Source organism: Artemia sp. Qi Xiang Cuo, chromosome 7 (assembly GCF_049724085.1).
Source record: "Artemia sp. Qi Xiang Cuo chromosome 7, ASM4972408v1, whole genome shotgun sequence".
Taxonomy (NCBI): Eukaryota; Metazoa; Arthropoda; class Branchiopoda; order Anostraca; family Artemiidae; genus Artemia; species Artemia sp. Qi Xiang Cuo.
The window spans coordinates 15,679,284-15,700,124 of NC_142800.1; the positions used below are offsets into that span (position 1 = coordinate 15,679,284).

The 20,841-nt window shown below is 34.3% G+C and overlaps 1 protein-coding gene and 1 pseudogene across 1 annotated transcript; both read right to left on the minus strand.

The window, feature by feature from the left end:
- Window positions 1-16,701: 16,701 nt before the first annotated feature.
- Window positions 16,702-17,622, minus strand: LOC148949997 (small glutamine-rich tetratricopeptide repeat-containing protein alpha-like). Its single transcript, XM_089091760.1, has one exon. It carries the CDS (start codon window positions 17,620-17,622, stop codon window positions 16,702-16,704), a length of 921 nt encoding a protein of 306 aa, XP_088947886.1.
- A 693-nt stretch (window positions 17,623-18,315) lies between these two features.
- On the minus strand, window positions 18,316-18,696 carry LOC148949998 (profilin pseudogene; annotated as a pseudogene).
- Between the last annotated feature and the right edge of the window lie 2,145 nt (window positions 18,697-20,841).

Genomic DNA, 20,841 nt, shown 5'->3' on the forward strand with positions numbered 1-20,841 from the left:
TAAAAATTATTGTTCAGGTATCTCTCTGGTCTGAATTAAAAAATTAAAATTTTTGCTGAGACACCAAAAATAATTTTACAGTTTGCTTACATTAAGGAAAGACCTGTAGCCCACACTAACTGAAGTAATAATAGGCATCATTATATAGATGATTATTTTAATTATATCCCTTAATTATCTTCCTTAAGAAGTCATTATAAGTGAAATTTTTCCCTACCGCGAATCGAACTCGATCCAACTGGGTGAGAGCCAGCTATCCTAACAAATAGACCATGTGGAATATATCAAAATATCTGATTAATGAAGTTTATGTTAAAGAAAAAACTACAGACTTAGTTAGCCACCTGAGTCCTTGAGGATTGTCTCTTACTATTCCAAAGAAGGAAATACCGTAGGCTTTTTCCTGTTTATAATAAGGTTTCTGTATCAGTGATACATGGTTGTCTTTTTTTTTTATTTACAAACGGGTTACAATAAATAAATAAACAAACTTCACCTTTAAAAAAAACAATCCAATGCATTACTGCATACCGGAGAAAAACCCGAAAAAAAAGAAAAGCACTTTAAAAAAAATATAATATTTTATTTTATTATCTTTTATTTCTTCAGACTCTAATATAACCCAACCCAATAACAAATAAATATCTTCTCTTGCCTCACTCTCCCACCCCTCCAACAAAAAAGTGGGAACTTGAGAATCATCCACGCAAACAACCCAACACAACTCAAAACATTCACAAAAAGAGAAGAGAAAAAAAAAGGAAATAAATCACTCATCCATTCAAAACCCAAACAATCCTCTCACCAACAACATTCAACCAATCCTTCTCTCTACACACAACCACTAAAATCTTAAATATTGAGAAAAACAGCTTACTCTGAGGGAATTTCGAAATTCATCCAGATCTGTCTTGTTTTTTACCACCTCGGGAAGTTTATTCCAGATAGCCGGCCCAAAACACAGATAGAAAATGTAGACCTTGTTGTTACAGGGAACGGGGTCGTATTGAATGGGCATTTCTTGTCTCTTACCTGTGTTGAGCTTCAGTAAATCCAATCGAGAAACATGCAGGTAGCAGGTTATTAAAACTTTTAAACAGGAATATTGCCGTGTAAAACTTAACTAGGCCGAACACTGGCAGAATCATGATACCGTCGTATTGCCTTCGAACCGAGTCAGAGCCTCGCATTCCAGATAAAACACGAACAGCTTTCTTTTGTAGAACCCTCAGTGGCAGTAGATAAGCATTAAATGTCGCTGACCTTACACTTACACAATATAACAAATACGGATGAACTAGCGAGAAATACAGCATTCTTAAAATTTTAGGAGGGAAAAAATGTCTCAGTTCCCACAGCATTCCGACATTCCTGGGGATTTTTGTACACGATGATTCAATATAAGGTTTAAACATAAGATACTCGTCAACTTTTACACCAAGATATTGGACTATGTCTCTGGAGATATCCACTTTCTAGTTGAATACCATGGTTCTAAGGATAATAATTAGCACTTCTTCCATATAGAATAGATTTACTTTTACTATGATTCAAACATAATTTATTTACACGCATCCATCTTTCAATACAACTCATTCCTGCATTTAATAGCAGAAATAAAGCTGCCTCAGTCACAGCTGCCACTGAATACTGTTTGTCATCAGCGAAGCTAGGAAATATTAACTTTGACGGTCTAGCTGCAGGTCCCATGTGACTCAATATCCTTTTAAGACAGGCATTCAAATCATTAATATAGATTAAAAACAACGAGGGTACAAGCACAGAACCCTATGGTACTCCACATCTCACATTCATATAATCAGAATGAACACTCCCAACCCCAAGACACTGTTTCATTCCACTCAAAAAAGACAAAAACAAACTTTGAAAATTTCCACGAATACCGGCATGGTCTAGTTTTTAAAATAATATACTATGGTCAACAGAGTCTAATGCTTTCATAATATTCTGAATTATAGACGCAACTCAAATAGCGAAGAAGACCACACTGCCTTTCCATCATAAACAAATAAGTAGAACAACAGGGAGATTTTTATACAAGACAGTGAAACGCAACTTTAAATGAATATTTCGACCCTATATCCAAGGGCCGTCCTCAGCAAAACAGACGAAGAGAATAAAAAAACTATAAAAGAAACTTATATTAAAATTCAATCATTAAAACTCTTTAAAAAAAATTTAAAACAGCCCTAATATCATTAATATCATTATAATAACTAAAGCAGACAAGGGAAATTCACTTGTAGTCATGGATACCTTAGATTACGACAATAAAATTTATTCACACTTAAATGACACAAATACATATACTTCCATGACTCACGACCATACTGATATTTTTACGAATAAAAATCTAGTCGAATCATTGAATCTAAAACAAAACAGCAAAATCACCCCACAACTTTACAATAAAATTTTTCCCTGAGGTAACTTTTGCCAAAAGTTTTATAGTTTTCCAAAACTGAATAAACAATGTAGTTCCCTAATGAAAATTGTAGCGAGTACGAAAGCCCCTGCTTCCAATATTGGAAAGTGGTTATGTACAGCCTTCAAACCGTTACTTTATTCCCAAAAATCGTACATATGTAATTCGATAGATTTAGTAGAAAAACTTAAAAGTGCAAGCATTTCAGAAAGTACAATAGTAAGTAGTTTCGACATAGTTTCTATGTACACAAATATTGATGTAGCAATTTCTGAGCAGTTACTAAAAAATAAAATACAAAAAAAACTATCATTTAATTGAAGATTCAACAACAGGAATAGATTGCGAGGTTTTAATGTCCCTAGTCTAAATTTTTACTAAGTATTCAATGTATTTTCAGTTCCGTAATTCTTTTTATCAACAAAAAAATGGTCTCCCTATGGGGGCGCCGCTATCCGGGCTATTAGCGAACATTTATGTAGAACACCTCGAAAATTTGGCCTTAAATTCATATTTTATAAGACATGTATATTGGGGGGCGTTATATGGATGATGTAATATCGCTCTGGAACTATGGGGAAAATGAACTTAGGGGCTCTCTAGATCACCTTAATACATATGACCGAAATTTACAATTTACCTTGGAAATTGAAAATGCAAATAAATTACCGTTTCTGGATGTTTTAATTATTTGTGACATTTATAAACTGGATTTTACAACTTACAGAAAACCCAAACAAAATAACAGATATCTACATTTTATATCCAATCTCCCCCCACAAGTTAAAAGAGGTGTTGCTACATCTCTTGTTGACCGTGCCCTAAACATTAGCTCAGAATCTCACATCACAGATGAACTAAATTTTATTAGAGACATACTTTTTGGTAACGGTTATCCTATTGTCTTTATTAACAATACAATTAGCCAAAGATTGGCAAGACACTCCCGTAAAATTAAGGGTCTTTTGTAATGTGAAGTTCCCGTCAATCCCTCAAATATAATTTACCTTCCATATATTCCAAAAGTCACTACAAGTTTAAAAAAAGCTTGCACACAAAATAATTTTTATGTCGTATTTACAAATAATTTTAAAATCATGAATTTCTTAAATTCTGGTAAAGATATAACCCCAGTTACTCGCCAGAGAGGGTTTTATCAAATACCATGTGACTTTGGCCATTTTTATTTTGGTAGAACCAATCAAAATTTATAAACACGCCTGCAACAACACAAAGATGACATAACTAAAGCTTTAAATTCTAATAATCCGAATATTTCTTTTGATTCTGCTTTAAGCTGTCGCATATATGATAACCCTAGTCATAAAATGCTTTTGGAAGAAACTTCACTTAGTAGCAATGATTTAGGTATAAAACACGTTGTTCGAGAGGCAATTGAAATTAAAATCAAAATAAATAGTAATATTTCTTTAAATAGAGATTTTGGGGAATATTCGCTTAATGCCCTATACACAAATTTAATTAAAAATTATTTGACTAATTATATTAAAAAACCAGTAAATAACTCCACTCAACTTATTACGAATAGACCTTCTAGGCTGGCTGCCAAGAACGCGAGACTAGCTTTAAAAGCTTGTCTGTAAATATTTTAATTCCATCTGAATGAATTGTTCTCTGTCCATTTCGTTTGGAGTACCAGTCCTGGTTGAACTTCCTTGAAGTAATGATATTAGGGCTGTTTTAAAATTATTTTAAACAGTTTTAATGATTGAATTTTAATGTAAGTTTCTTTTATAGTGTTTTTATTCTTTTCGTTTGTTTTGCTGAGGACGGCCCTTGGATATAGGGTCGAAATATTCATTTAAAGTTGGCATTCCACTGTCCTTATAGAAAACAATTCCTTATTGTTCTACATTGTATTTTTTTGCTTATGATGGAAAGGCAGTGTGGTCTTTGTCGCTATTTGCGTCTATCTTACGGGGAGCAGTTGACGTATGATATCTTTTATTTTATTAGTTTAGGAAAAAAACATAAATATATTATTCATAAGTCTTTAAGATATAAATTGAATTTAAATACCCGGAAAGACGTAAAATGCGCCCAAAAATTAAATTAAAAAACTATAGACAAAATAATAAAGGAAAAAAAAAAAACGCGAAATATTATTTCCTCAGAAAGAAAATCTCTTGAAAAATTTTTGTGTGAAAATCTGTCCACGGTTGATTATTCTCAGGTTGTACGATTGGAAAAGAATTTATTTAGTCACGATTTTCTTTTGTCTAAAGAACGTCCTTATAAGAAATTGGATTGTCTGAATTATGAATCTTCGACGAATCATAGTGTTTATACCCCGAGGTTTACTCCAGGACCCGCTATTGTTAATCTCTCCTCTAGAGCTCTTGAACCTAAGGAAATCCAAACTCTTGAAGAAGGTCCAAAATTTTCGTTTCCACCAAAACAAGTTCCTGTGGCAGATATTGTTTCCTCCTTAGAATCTTCTTTGCACAAACACTACACATCCATTTCTAACCCAGATGAAGTAAGGTCTTGTTTTTTTAATACACTTTACGGAAGCCAAAAAAATGTTACATCTCATACTAATTTGACACCAGAAATTTCGCACGACATGAAAATCTTGTCTAGTCTTCGCAAAGACCCTTCAATTATAATAACTAAAGCAGACAAGGGAAATTCACCTGTAGTCATGGATACCTTAGATTACGACAATAAAATTTATTCACACTTAAATGACACAAATACATATACTTCCATGACTCACGACCATACTGATAAGTTTGCGAATAGAATTATATCCGAATTAAAGAATTTAAAACAACATTGCAAAATCACCCCACAATTGTGTAATAAATTTCTCACTCGGGATAGCTTTTGCCCAAAGTTTTACGTTTTACCAAAAATTCATAAACAAGGTATTCCATTAAGGCCAATTGTAGCCTCTACGAAAGCCCCATGCTTCCAATATTGGACGGGGGTTATGTATACCCTTCGAACCGTTACTTTATTCGCAAAAATCGTACATATGTAATTCGGTCGATTTAGTTCAAAAACATAAAAGTGCAAGCATCTTAGAAAATACAATAGTAAGTAGTTTCACCATAGTTTCTATGTACACAAATATTGATGTAGCAATATCTGAGCAGTTACTTAAAAATAAAATATAAGAAAACTATCATTTAATTGAAGATTCAATAACAGGAACGGATTACGAGGTTTTAATGTTCCTATTCCAAACTTGTATTTATTATTCAATGTATTTTCAATTCCGTAATTCTTTTTATCAACAAAAAAATGGTGTCCCTATGGGGGTGCCACTATCCGGGTTATTAGCGAACATTTACGTAGAACACCTCGAAAATTGGGCCTTAAATTCATATTTTTTAAAACATGTATACTGGGGGCATTATATGGATGATGTAATATCGCTCTGGAGTTATGGGGAAAATGAACTTAGGGGCTTTCTAGATCACCTTAATACATATGACTAAAATTTACAATTTACCTTAGAAATTGAAAATGCAAATAAATTACCGTTTCTGGACGTTTTAATTATTCGTAATATGATAAACTGGATTTTACAATTTACAGAGAACCCACACAAAATAACAGATATTTACATTTTAAATCCAATCATCACCCCCCACAAGTTAAAAGAGGTGTTGTTATATCTCTTGTCGATCGTGCCCTAAACATTTGCTCTGAATCTTACATCACAGATGAACTAAATTTTATTAGAGACATACTTTTTGGAAACAGTTATCCTATTGTCTTTATTAACAATACTATTAGCCGAAGATTGGCAAGACACTCCCGTAAAATTAATGGTCTTTTGCAATGTGAAGTTCCCGTCAAGCCCTCAAATATAATTTACCTTCCATATATTCCAAAATTCACAACCAGTTTAATAAAAGTTTGCACACAAAATAATTTTTATGTCGTATTTACAAATGATTTTAAAATCATGAATTTCTTAAATTCTGGTAAAGATATAACCCCAGTTACTCGCCAGAGAGGGGTTTATCAAATACCATTTTACTGTGGCCATTTTATGTTGTTAGAACCAATCGAAATTTATAAAAACGCCTGCAACACGACAAAGATGACATAACTAAAGCTTCAAATTCTAATAATACAAATATGTCCTTTGTTTCTGCTTTAAGCAGCCACATATATGATAACCCTAGTAATAAAATGCTTATTGAAGAAACTTGTCTTATTAGCAATGATTTAGGCATAAATTAGGTTATTTGAGATGTAATTGAAATTAAAATCAAAATAAATAGTAATATTTCTTTAAATAGAGATTTGGGGGAATATTCGCTTAATGCCCTATACACAAATTTAATTAAAAAGGATTTGACTAATTATATTAAAAAACCAGTCAATAACTCCACTCAACCTATTACGAATAGACCTTCTAGGCTGGCAGCCAAGAAGGCGAGACTAGCTTTAAAAGCTTGTCTGTAAATATTTTAATTCCATCTGAATGAATTGTTCTCTGTCCATTTCGTTTGGAGTACCAGTCCTGGTTGAACTTCATTGAATTAATGATATTATGGCTGTTTTAATAAATATTTAAACAGTTTTAATGGTTGAATTTTAATGTAATTTTATTTTATAGTGTTTTTATTCTCTTCGTCTGTTTTGCTGAGGACGGCCCTTGGATATAGGGTCAAAATATTCATTTAAAGTGGCGTTCCACTGTCTTGTATAAAAATTTCCCTGTTGTTCTACTTATTTGTTTATAGACGCAACTTTCAACCCAGCATTCAACGAATCATTGACAAATAGTTTTAAAAAAGCAAAGCTTGCTCTGTTGACATCCCATGACAAAATCCAAACTAGGTAGGTTGAAAATAGGAATTTCTATTTAAAAAGTCCACCATTCATACATAAATCAGTTTTTCAAACAGGCACGATATTATTGGGAGCATTCACGACGGACCGCCGATTTACGACGGACCGCCGATTGCAGTTGGTAAGTGATGACTCTTTTTTCAGCTTCATCCTCGAGAGGTATCAGAGATTTTTATATAGATAGAATAAAGAATTTAGAAGAGTCTTATTTAAATCTCAAGCTTATTTTTGATCAAGAAATTGGTCAAGAAAATTTATTTCCATTTGTTTGATGATAATAATTTCCCTAGAAGTAATTATGTAATTTCTAATTTAATTACTGGGAGGTCTTCCGATTCTCGGCTTTCGGTATTTCATTTGAATTGCCAAGGACTGTATTCCTCATTTTCTGATCTAGAGTCGACATGTCGGGAGCTTAGACCAGATTGTATTGGTCTATGTGAAATATTTATTATGGAATTGTCGAGTCGTTGTTCCTAGAAGTATGGCTGTCCCCAAATAAAAAGTTATTGTGGGTGAAATTTATAGTTATACGTCAGGGTAAACGTCTTAGTTTATAGAGCATATTGCTCAAGTTCTGAAGATAGCACAGTATCAAAAAAATTAGCTTATTCTCATGGGAGATTTTAATATTAACCTCAGTATTCCGCTAACGGCCGAAGCAGCAGATTTGTTAAATAATACGGCAGTTTCAGGCCTATTTCCTGTTGTTACGATTCCGACACGGGTTACTGAGAGTATGCATTCACTTATTGACAACTTATTCAGCTACGTGCTCCCAGAGCCGGTGGCAGTCCTCGTCAGTGACACATCAGACCACTTTCCCATTCATGCAACACTCGCCCTTTCAGAAACAGCTAAGATAAGGTCAAAAATCAACCCTATGTTACTGATTATATGTTTAACAGATGAAAACTGGAAAAATTTAAAACAGAATCTAGAGCAGTTAAACTGGGACAACGTAATGGAGATTCAAGATGAAAGCGAAGTATTTGGGTCATTTCACTCAACGTTCTTGGATGTATACAATAGGTGTTGCGTGAGAAACCCGAGAACTAATAAACGAAAAAAAGACCAGCAAATTGGCCCCTGGATGACGGATGGTCTTCTGGCCTGTGTGAATAATAAAAACCACCTTTGGGGAGAGTATAGACGATTTCCGTGCTTAGCACGGCTAGAGGAGTATAAGCAATACGGGAAAGTCCTTCGGACTGTGTTACGAAGAGCAAAGCGTGGCTAACAGCAGCAAAAGCTGATGAAAAGCGGGAAGGATGGTCGAAAAGTTTGGCAAATTATCAACTCGGTACTACGGCCAACCCCTAAGTCTTCCACATTACCAGCGAAATTGGTCGGGAATGATGAAGAAATTACCGAACCTACACAGGTTGCTGCATTGCTGAGTACATTTTTCGCAAATATCGGCGATACCACAGCAAATTCCTTACTTCACTAAGTTTATTCGTAAACAGAATCCTAGATTCGGGTGCTTTACCGGCAGCAGTGCTTCTAGATATTAAGAAAGCGTTTGATAGCATGCACCACGAAATATTACTAAGAAGGCTGGATCGTATTGGAGTTCGTGGCCAAGTCCTAGATTGGTTTAAGTCTTACCTGGAAAATCGTCGAATGTACACAGGAAATGACCATACAAATGATGTCGTAGTTATCTGCGGGGTGCCACAGGGCTCTAAGTTTGGACCGGTATTGTTTCTTGTTCACGTAAATGATCTTCAGCAAGTACTGACTCCTGCAAGTCGTAGTCCTTGAACTAAGGGCATTTGCGGATGATTCCCTTATGGCAAGCTCAGAATGGAACATCTATTCTCTGAAAACGAAGCTACAAGACATTCTTGAAGAAACGTACCTGTGGATGGATGCAAATCGTCTAGTCATCAACATTGACAAATTGAGTGTTTTATTTTTTTTTCACGTATAGATTCGCTGGCTCCTAATGTGATTGGTATTGAAACCTCTCGTGGACTTATCAAGAGACCAGAAAAAGGACACGTTCGTTACCTAGGGGTTTTAATCGACGTAAACCTCTTGTTCAGACACCACATAGCAAGTGTCGAGAGGAAGCTTTCAAGGAACCTTGGAATCTTGAGAAAACTTAGTCACCATTAAAAATACCGATCCTGATTTACAATGCAGTTATCAAACCTCACATTCAATATTGTTCTACAGTTTGGCAATCTAATTTCAAGACACATTTACAGAGACTAAACTCACTTCACAACAAAGCACTTCAAATTTTAGGCCCAGCACTGAACTGACTATCAATGGCATCACTTTACAGACTATCTTGCACCGTTTTTTTGTTTTAAATATTTTTCAGGAACACTCCCATCACCATTTAAAGGCTTATTCACACTAGCATCACAAATCCATAGTTTAAATACACGACCTTCATCAGACCTTTATATAACCCCGACACCGACAGCTAGGTCGGAATTTTCTCCTAGAATTACGTGTGCTAAAGAGTGGAATGCACTTCCGCAAGAGCTGAAGTCATAAAGGTCTCTCGGCTCCTTTAAAGAGAATGTGAAAAAATATCTAAAAGATTAAAAATTTATTTACTAGATTTATTTTATTATTATTATGTTTAGAATTTTTTGATATTATTATTATTTATTCTATTTTAGTTTGATACTCCAAGGGGTGTGAGTGGAGGAGAAGTTGTGTTAAATTTATTGTTATTTGATGGCGGTTCAGGGTCGAAATTGGAGAGGACAGGAGGTCAGCTGTGTTTAGAGTGTGCAATTATTACGGGCCCAAACGTGCATCAATGCACAAGGAACTGAGTTAAGTGTATTTTTATATTTTTTTTTTAATTAAAACCTATATTGAACTTGAAATTGAACTTGTAATTATTCATATCATTCTTATCACCACTCTTAAACAGGGGTACCACATGAGCACTTTTCAAACAATCTGGGTAAACTCCACTCTTAAAACATGAATTAACAAATACAACAGATGACCTAAAATAGTAGAGAAAACTGAACGAAGAATTCTAACACTGAAAAAATCAGACCCAGCTGCCGAATTCTTCATTGACTTCACTTTCTTCTCAAGCTCTGCAAGAGTCACTGGTCTTAGAAATATAGAGAATTCAGCTGCCTCATCGAGAAAATCATTATAAGAGCCATTACTGGGTGACTGCACAACACTATCAGACACACTCTTACCAATATCTGTAAAATGCGCACACATTTTATTAGCAACTTGATTATCCGAGTGAGCATCTAGAATGTCAAGCTTAGTCGGGGCAGCACGAGAGTTCACTACCAACTTGATGATTCTCCACGTTTTCGCAGGGTTGCCCTCTACTTCTTTAAATTTATTTTCAAAGTAAAGCTTTTTAGCCTGTCTTAAAAGGGTGTTAAGATTTCTATTATAACTTTTATAAATATCTTTATCTGATTGAGATCAAGTTTAAGTAGACTTTTCATAGAGCTCTTGTCTTTCATCCATAGATTTAAGTATCGCTTTAGATATCCATAGTTTCTTTGTAGCATCATAAAGTGTTTTGTTTGAACTCTAGAGTTTCATATAACATCTGAATCAGTTTTTAATACCATTTACCAAATTTATCATTAACACAATCAGTACCATCAAGGCATTCAAATGACTCATTCGTAAGTTGAGTCCTATATTTATATATAGCTTTCTTATCAATTATAGGCTGTTTAACTCCAGTCATACCATCTCCTTGATAACAACAACTAATAGCTGCACGGATCACAATAGCACAGTGATCCGGGTTGCAGCGGTAGCTAGCAACCTAGTAAGAGACGATCACCTCCAATGTCAAGAAATATAAAACCCCCCAACTCCTAAAAACAGAGTCAGATCAAAACAAAAAGTACACCATTAGAACCGCCTTGTCCGAATCCTCTATAAAGGAAACTTACCGCCCTTTGGCTTGAATAACAAAGAAAATATATTGGCTTGAAAATCAAGAAAATTGACTTTTACCACGTTATTCTCCACAAACGGGATATTTTCTTCTTTCCGCTTTTTCTTTCTGCTCAGCTAGCTGGGCACTGGAAAATCATAGAGAGCTGTATAATAGCTCATTTTAAAGGAAATTGCAACATCTAGTCACTTTTGTATTTAAAAATAAAATACTTTTTAAAGTAGAATCAATTTTGTCAAAAAAATTGCATTTTTGATGTATTTTCATACTGCAGTCTTTTCAAAGATATTTGAATTTTGAAGCAATAAAACAGTCCATGTAATGAACTCTATAGTAATAATAGCTACTTGTCTCAATAGTAACCGAAACTCCTGGAACCAAAATTTTCTTTTTTGGCTTAATCGCTAAAATTATTATGTAAACTGCAAAAATATTTATGATGCCTAATCAGTAATAGTAATTTTTTAATTTAAACAACAAAAATACATGAAAATTCTAAAATTAGTTTTGCTTTTTGTCTCCTGGAAGAAATTTTTTTTTCATCTCAGTTCAAATTTATTATTGTATCCTGGAACCAAACTTTTTTTGGTTTGTAACTCGTAAAGTACATTCCATATTATTGTCTCATAATTGCAATTATTTTAGTTTTCAGTCCAGAATCACTAAACTTATTATGTAAACTGCAAAAATATTTATGGTGTCTAACCAATAATACTAATTTTGTAATTCAAACAAGATAAATACCTGAAAATTTTAAAATTAGTTTTGTTTTATGCTAGGTTTTAGATACTCGACACGGGATTTTGTGTGCTTAATAATTTTAAACCTTGAAAAAATATGGTCTCACGCGAGTGGAAAAAAAGAAAGAATAACCAAAAACAATATCAAAATAGAACAATCCAAATTTCTACTAATAGAAAACTTTACTACACAAAAAATAAAGCTAACATCCTGAAATATCAGAAAAGTTTATTTAAAAGAGATAAAAATGCCACCGAACGCAATAAAGCTCGAGCACGCGTAAGGATTGCTACTAAGATGTCTTGTGATCCAGGATTTAAGAAAATGATCCGGGTTGCAGCGGTAGCTAGCAACCTAGTAAGAGACGATCACCTCCAATGTCAAGAAATATAAAACCCCCCAACTCCTAAAAAAAGAGTCAGATCAAAACAAAAAGTACACCATTAGAACCGCCTTGTCCGAATCCTCTATAAAGGAAATTATAATAAAGATCGAACTCTTCCCTATACTAACTTGCATACGCAACTTCACTATAGTTAATATAGTTAAGATTACAGTATTTATATTATACATCATTATAAATTATAAAAGGTTCAAATATTCGAAGATTATAGAGTTAAAAATTTTCCCACACCGGGAATCGAACCCGAGCCTGTTTTATAGTAAAGAACGAACTCTTGCCCTTAGTTACCTATGTCTTGTCAAATTAGCTAATTAATTTCACCTGATTTTGTTTTAAAAATAATTCCCACACCGGGATTCGAACCCAAGCCAATTGGTTGAAAGCCAACTATCCTAAACCACTAGACCATATGAGATATGTGTAAAAAGCTAATTAATTGTTTTATGATATCCGGGTTGTTATCCGGGTTGCAGCGGTAGCTAGCAACCTAGTAAGAGACGATCACGTCCAATGTTAAGAAATATAAAAACCCATAGTTCCTAACAAAGGAGTCAGATCAAAACAAAAAGTACACCATTAGAACCGCCTTGTCCGAAACCCCTGTATAGGAAACTTTCTGTCCCTTGGCTTGAACAGCAAGGGAAATATATTGGCTTGAAAATCAAGAAAATTGACTTTAACCACGTTATTCTCCCCAAACGGGATATTTTTTTCTCTTTTCTTTTTTTTTCTTTTCCACGAATAGCTTGGCACTGGAACATCGTAGAGGGTTGTTCAATAGCTCATTTTAAAGGAAATTAATTGGGTTAAAAAACTTTTGTAACTAAAATAAATTATTTATAAAAGAGAATAAATTTTTCCACCAAAAACTGCATTTTCGATGTCTTTTCACACTGCAGTCTTTCAAACATAATCGTATACCAGCGGTAAGATTTGAACCTACGCCTCTGAAGAGACTGGTAGCTAACACCAGTGCCTTGGATCACTCGGCCAGGTTGCCTCTCATAAATAACTATATATGTGAATCTGGGTTGCAGCAGTAGCTAGCAATCTAGTAATCCGGGTTGCAGCGGTAGCTAGCAACCTAGTAAGAGACGATCACGTCCAATGTTAAGAAATATAAAAACCCATAGTTCCTAAAAAAGGAGTCAGATCAAAACAAAAAGTACACCATTAGAACCGCCTTGTCCGAAACCCCTGTATAGGAAACTTTCTGTCCCTTGGCTTGAACAGAAAGGGAAATATATTGGCTTGAAAATCAAGAAAAGTGGCAGCTACTACAACATTCTTCCTAAACGGGATATTTTTTTCTTTTTTTTTTCTTTGTTTCCAGAGATAGCTTGGCACTGGAACATCGTAGAGGGTTGTTCAATAGCTCATTTTAAAGGAAATTAATTGGGTTAAAAACCTTTTGTAACTAAAATAAATTATTTCTAAAAGAGAATAAATTTTTCCACCAAAAACTGCATTTTCGATGTCTTTTCACACTGCAGTCTTTCAAACATAATCGTTTACCAGCGGTAAAATTTGAACCCACGCCTCCAAAGAGACTGGTGGCTAACACCAGTGCCTTGGACCACTCGGCCAGGTTGCCTCTCATAAATAATATATATGTGAATCCGGGTTGCAGCAGTAGCTAGCAATCTAGTAAGAGACGATCAGTCCAATGCTAAGAAATATAACAAAACTCCTAAAAATAGAGTCAGATCAAAACAAAAGTACATCATTAGAATTACCTTGTCTGAAACCCTACTAGATAAATATTGAATGTCGTCATAGTTTTTATATAATAAAGAACGACCTCTAGCCTATACTAAATTTTATACGCCACTTAATTATAGTATAGTTTAGTAATTCAACAGATAGCATGGCACTGGAACATCGTAGAGAGTTGTTCAATGGCTCATTTTAAAGGAAATTAATGGGGTTAAAAACCTTTTTTAATTAAAACAAATTACAGTAAAGACCGATCTGTAGCCCGTAGTAACTGAAGATCCGGGTTGCACCGTATTATAATAGAAAAGAGGAACTCTCACTTAAATCCGTGTTGCAGCGGTAGCTAGCAACCTAGTAAGAGACGATCGCGTCCAATGTTAAGAAATATAAAAACCCACAGCTCCTATAAATCCAGGTTGCAGCGGTAGCTAGCAACCTAGTAAGAGACGATCACGTCCAATGTTAAGATATATAAAAACCCATAGCTCCATAAGATATATAAAAACCCATCTGACTCCAAAAAAGGAGTCAGATCAAAACAAAAAGTAAACCCTAAGAACTGCCTTGTCTGAAATCCCTGCATAGTTACATTAAAAGACGATCATTGGAATAAAAAACAATTGCATACATTGCAATTAGTTAGCTACTTGATTGTTTGAGGTTCGTCTCTTACTATTTCAAAGAAGAAAAAGCCGTAGGCTTTTTCCTGTTTGTAATCAGTTTATTATCCGGGTTGTTATAATAATCTTAATAAACATGAAATATTTTAATTTACAGTAAAGAACGATCGCTCATGCATAGTAACTGATATATGGTGGTTTCAGGGGTAGTTACTTGTGGTTCGTCTCTTACTATTTCAAAAAAGAAAAAGCCGTAGGCTTTTTCCTGTTTGTAATGATATAGCATAAAACGAATTCCAAGTTGCAACTGACGTCATCCTGGTTGTTATATCCGGGTTGCAGCGGTAGCTAGCAACCTAGTAAGAGACGATCACGTCCAATGTTAAGAAATATAAAAACCCATAGTTCTTAAAAAAAGAGTCAGATCAAAACAAAAAGTACACCATTAGAACCGCCTTGTCCGAAACCCCTGCATAGTAAAATTTCTGTCCCTTGGCTTGAACAGCAGGGGAAATATATTGGCTTGAAAATCAAGAAAAGTGGCAGCTACTACAACATTCTGCCTAAACGGGATATTTTTTTCTTTTTTTTTTCTTTTTTTTTATTTTTTCTTTTCCACAGATAGCTTGGCACTGGAACATCGTAAAGGGTTGTTCAATAGCGAATTTTCAAGGAAATTAATTGGGTTAAAAATCTATAGTAACTAAAATAAATTATTTCTAAAAGAGAATAAATTTTTCCACCAAAAACTGCATTTTTGATGTCTTTTCACACTGCAGTCTTTCAAACATAATCGTATACCAGCGGTAAGAATTGAACCCACGCCTCTGAAGAGACTGGTGGCTAACACCAGTGCCTTGGACCACTCGGCCAGGCTGCCTCTCATAAATAAATATATATGTGAATTTGGGTTGCAGCAGTAGCTAGCAACCTAGTAAAAGACGATCAGTCCAATGCTAAGTTACAGTAAAGACCGATCTCTCGCCCATATTAACTGAGATATGGTGGTTCCAGGGGTAGCTGCAAGATATCTAGATTGTAGCGGTATCCGGGTTGCAGCGGTAGCTAGCAACCTAGTAAGAGACGATCAGTCCAATGCTAATTATGATAAAGAACAAATTATAAACTTAGTTAGCTGTTTGATTCTTTGAGGATCGTTTCTTACTATTCCAAAGAAGAAAAAACCGTAGGCTTTTTCTTGTTTGTAATCCGTGTTGCTGAACAAACTCTTGCCTATTCTATCTTGTATAGGTAACTTAACTACAGAATATGCTTGCATATCCGGGTTGCAGCGGTAGCTAGCAACCTAGTAAGAGACGATCACGTCCAATGTTATATTTCTTAATCTAATTATTATAGCTTAGTTATAATCTAAGCTATAAGACTCTAAGCTATAGCTTAGAGTCTAATAGCTTAGATTCTTATAGCTAGCTTAGAGTCTTATAGGGCCCCTATGGGGGTCCCCAAATAAGACTCTAGGCTATAAGACTCCTCCCAAAGGGAGGAGTCTCAGCTATAAGCTCCTCTGCTTATAAGATATAGGGCTAAGCTATCTAATATATCTAATAGGCTATCTAATATATCTAAGCTATTAGACTATTAAGCCATTATAGCTATAGCTTAGCTATAAGACTCTAGCTTAGAGTCTTATAGGGCCCCTATGAACTTATAGCTCTTATAGACGAACTTATTGCTTATAGACGAACTTATAAGACTCTTATAGAGTCTTATTACTGTTCAAATGGAGCTAATAGGTCTTAGATCTATAGAGTCTTATATATAGTTCAAGTTTTATGCTATAGCTTATAATAACTCTGTATAACTCTGTATATAACATAGATGGCATTCCGTTTGGTTTCTCTTTTTTTTTTCTTTTTTTTGGGGGGGGGGGGGGAACAATAATCATTTTATTGTAATGTTAAATCAAATGTCTCAAAGTAAATCCAAAGAGGGTATTAATCAAAGGAGTAGAAAAAAACAACCATCAGCCACCTTTGCCCACTAGTCGTATTTTCAGGATTTATTGTCTATTTCCTCCTGAAGGATCATTTCCTCCTCCTTCTCCTCCACCCATCTGTATTCTGAGTATTTCAAATAGATCTGGATTCGTATTCTGCATCTGAGCTGCAAGTTGCTGACCCGCCCTTAAAATTAAATCCAAACCAGCTCCTCCTTCATTTGGAGCTCCTGTGCTTGAGCTCATGCCTCCGACCAAATTATTCATGTAAGATTGCACAGCAGGATTGGCCTCCAATTCTGACGCCATATTCACTAAATTTGAATTACTCAAAATGGCTCCGAAACCAATGGCCTCCATCCTACCATAGGCTTTGGCATATTTGGGGTCAATTTCAATTGCCCTTTTGCAGTCCTCAACAGCAGCTTTGTGATTCTCAGCTTTACTATGAGCAGCAGCACGATTGCAAAAATATACAACATTTTGTCCATCAAGCTTAATAGCCATTGTATAACAATTGATTGCATCAAGGAATCGTCCAGCCCTCATCAGATCATTTCCTTCTGTCTTTAATCTTTCTGCTTCTGTGTTTTTACCGTCATTTGCAGTAGACTGGCTCACGTCACTGCGTCCTTTGTCAACATTCTCAAAATTTTGCATGTTAGGTACTGCTATTTGTTCACCAAGAGTGTTTATATCCTGTTCAGTGACACTTTTTGTTTCTTCTATATCTACTGTTTCTATACAAAGAGCAGTGGTTCTTTCTGTGTTATCGCCATCTTTTGCTGCAGACTGGTTTAAGTCATGGCGTTGTTTGTCAACATTCTCAGAAGTTTGCATTTTAGCTACTGCTATTTGTTCGCCAAGAGTATTTGTATCCTGTTCAGTGACACTTCGTGCTCCTGCCTCATCTACTTTTTCTTTACAAAGAACAGTGGCATCACTAATTTCCTCTTTCAAAATACAAGGTGCTTCAAATTCCATATTTTAACGCTATAAATGATAAGCTTTGAGTCTTATACATAGCAATTGTTGAGTGACGGACAAATAGTAAAGATTTTTAAATATATTTGTTTATTATTCCACTTTTTGTTTCTTCCGTATCTTTACAAAGTTTGTTTCTTTACAAAGAGCAGTAGTTCTTTCTGTGTTATCGCCATCTTTTGCTGCAGACTGGTTTAAGTCATGGCGTTGTTTGTCAACATTCTCAGAAGTTTGCATTTTAGCTACTGCTATTTGTTTACATTAAAGAACGAACTTTTGTCCATAGTAACTGAAGTATTATAAGTTATCTGAGTTGTAGCGGTAGCTATCCGGGTTGCAGCGGTAGCTAGCAACCTAGTAAGAGACGATCACGTCCAATGTTAAGAAATATAAAAACCCCTAACTCCTAAAAAAAAGAGTCAGATCAAAACAAAAAGTACACCATTAGAACCGCCTTTTCCGAAACCCCTGTATAGTAAACTTTCTGTTATTCGGTTTGAGGATGACGCTCCCTCCACAGTCAATGCAAGGGTTGTAAGTGATTGTAGTTTTTGTTATAGGGACGCGATCGTCCCTCACTATATTACTACCACCAAAACTCAGGTTTCTCATTTAAAATCCTTGCAACTTCCATTTCAAACAGTTTCATGCTGTTTCATTTTCCTTTCAGATTTCTATGCTTAAATTGCTTTTTCAATACCCACTTTTAGATAAATAATTACCATAATTTTCCACTGTAATTGCAGCTTCAGGTGGTGGGCAGTTTATCACATCATACAGAGCTATAATATACAATTGTTTCAGCTTCATTGCATGAAAGCCATTTTGCCCCTTTTTTGCCCGTACAACACCATGATCCCTTGAAAGGTAGAAATACTTCATTCCTCCCATCGTAATACCGTTCTCAGAAAACTCATCTGAATCATATTTTGATACAAACGCTTTCAATTCAGCTGCTGTGGCAAAAAATTCCCTAGACTTTGCCCAAACTGACCCATCAACACCAATAATAGCAGCTTCCGAAATACCTTTTGATAGCAATTGACTTTTAATATGATCAATCCAAGAATTCATCTTAATAATTATTCAATTCAATAATATATTTTCACCCCATAAACTGACGTAACGAGTCACTTGAAGCAAAGCGAAAAGTATACTAATTTAAAAAATTTTAGGTATTTTTCTGGTTTGAATTAGAAAATTAAAATTATTCCTCAGACACCATAAAAATTTTTGCAGTTTGCAGTTAAATAAAATCATTTTGTTTAAAATTTTTAGATATTATTTTAGTTTCAAATGACGAATTAGATTTTGTTTATGTTAAGTAGTTAGAAACTAACAAAAAACAAAACTAATTTTTTTTTAATTTTTTTGTTTGAATTAAAAAATAAAAACTATTTCTCAGACATCATAAATAATTTTGCAGTTAGCAGCTAAATAAAATTATTTTATTTAAAATTTTCAGGAATTTTTACAGTAAAGAACGATCGCTCAAGCATAGTAACTGATATATGGTGGTTCAAGGGGTAGTTACTTGTGGTTCGTCTCTTACTATTTCAAAGAAGAAAAAGCCGTAGGCTTTTTCCTGTTTGTAATGATATAGCATAAAACGAATTCCAAGTTGTAACTGACGTCATCCTGGTTGTTATATAGTAAAGAACGAACTCTTGCCCTTAGTTACCTACTATGTCTTGTCAAATTAGCTAATTAATTTCATCTAATTTTGTTTAAAAATAATTCCCACACCGGGATTCGAACCCAAGACAATTAATTGAAAGTCAACTACCCTAAACCACTAAACCATATAAGATATATATAGAAAGCTAATTAATTGTTTTATGATCTCTTATAGCATAAATTTCATCGGTTATAGCTGATCCGGGTTGCAGCGGTAGCTAGCAACCTAGTAAGAGACGATCACTTCCAATGTTAAAAAATATAAAACCCCCCAACTCCTAAAAAAAGAGTCAGATCAAAACAGAAAGTACACCATTAGAACCGCCTTATCCGAATCCTCTATAAAGGAAACTTACCGCCCTTTGGCTTGAATGACAAAGAAAATATATTGGCTTGAAAATCAAGAAAATTGACTTTTACCACGTTATTCTCCACAAACGGGATATTTTTTTCTTTCCGCTTGATTTTTCTCCTCAGCTAGCTGGGCACTGGAAAATCATAGAGAGCTGTATAATAGCTCATTTTAAAGGAAATTGTAACATCTAGTCACTTTTGTAATTAAAAATAAAATACTCTTTAAAGTAGAATCAATTTTGTCAAAAAAATTGCATTTTTGATGTATTTTCATACTGCTTTCGTTTCAAAGATATTTGAATTTTGAAGCAATCAAACAGTTCATGGTAATGAAACCTAGTTTTGACTTCAGAATCTCTTAAGTTATTATGTAAACTGCAAAATATTTATTATGTCTAACCAATAATACTAATTTTTTAATTCAAACTAGAACAATACCGGACAATTTTTGAATTAGTTTTGTTTTTTGTCTCCTGGAACCAAAATTTTCTTTTTTGGCTTAATCGCTAAAGTCATTATGTAAACTGCAAAAATATTTATGATGTCTAACCAATAATAGTAATTTCTTAATTTAAACAACAAAAATACATGAAAATTTTATAATTAGTTTTACTTTTTGTCTCCTGGAAGAAAAATCTTTTTCATCTAAGTTCAAAGTTATTATTGTATCCTGGAACCAAATTTTTTTTGGTTTGTAACCCGTAAAGTACGTATCTCCATATTATTGTCTTATAATTGCAATTATTTTAGTTTTCAGTCTATAATCGCTAAACTTATTATGTAAATTGCAAAAATATTTATGGTGTCTAACCAATAATACTAATTTTGTAATTCAAACAAGATAAATACCTGGAAATTTTTAAATTAGTTTTGTTTTATGCCAGGTTTTAGATACTCGACACGGGGTATTGTGTACTTAATAATTTTAAACCTTAAAAAAATATGGTCTCACGCGAGTGGAAAAAAAGAAAGAATAACCAAAAAAAATATCAAAATAGAGCAATCCAAATTTCTACTAATAGAAATATCCTGAAATATCAGAAAAGTTTATTTAAAAGAAATAAAAATGCCACCGAACGCAATAAAGCTAGAGAACGCGTAAGGATTGCTACTAAGATGTCTTGTGATCCAGGATTTAATCCGGGTTGCAGCGGTAGCTAGCAACCTAGTAAGAGACGATCACGTCCA

Bases quoted from the DNA above. Each gene is read 5' to 3' on its own strand.
- LOC148949997 (XM_089091760.1), bottom strand. From the start codon at position 17,622: ATGGAATTTGAAGCACCTTGTATTTTGAAAGAGGAAATTAGTGATGCC.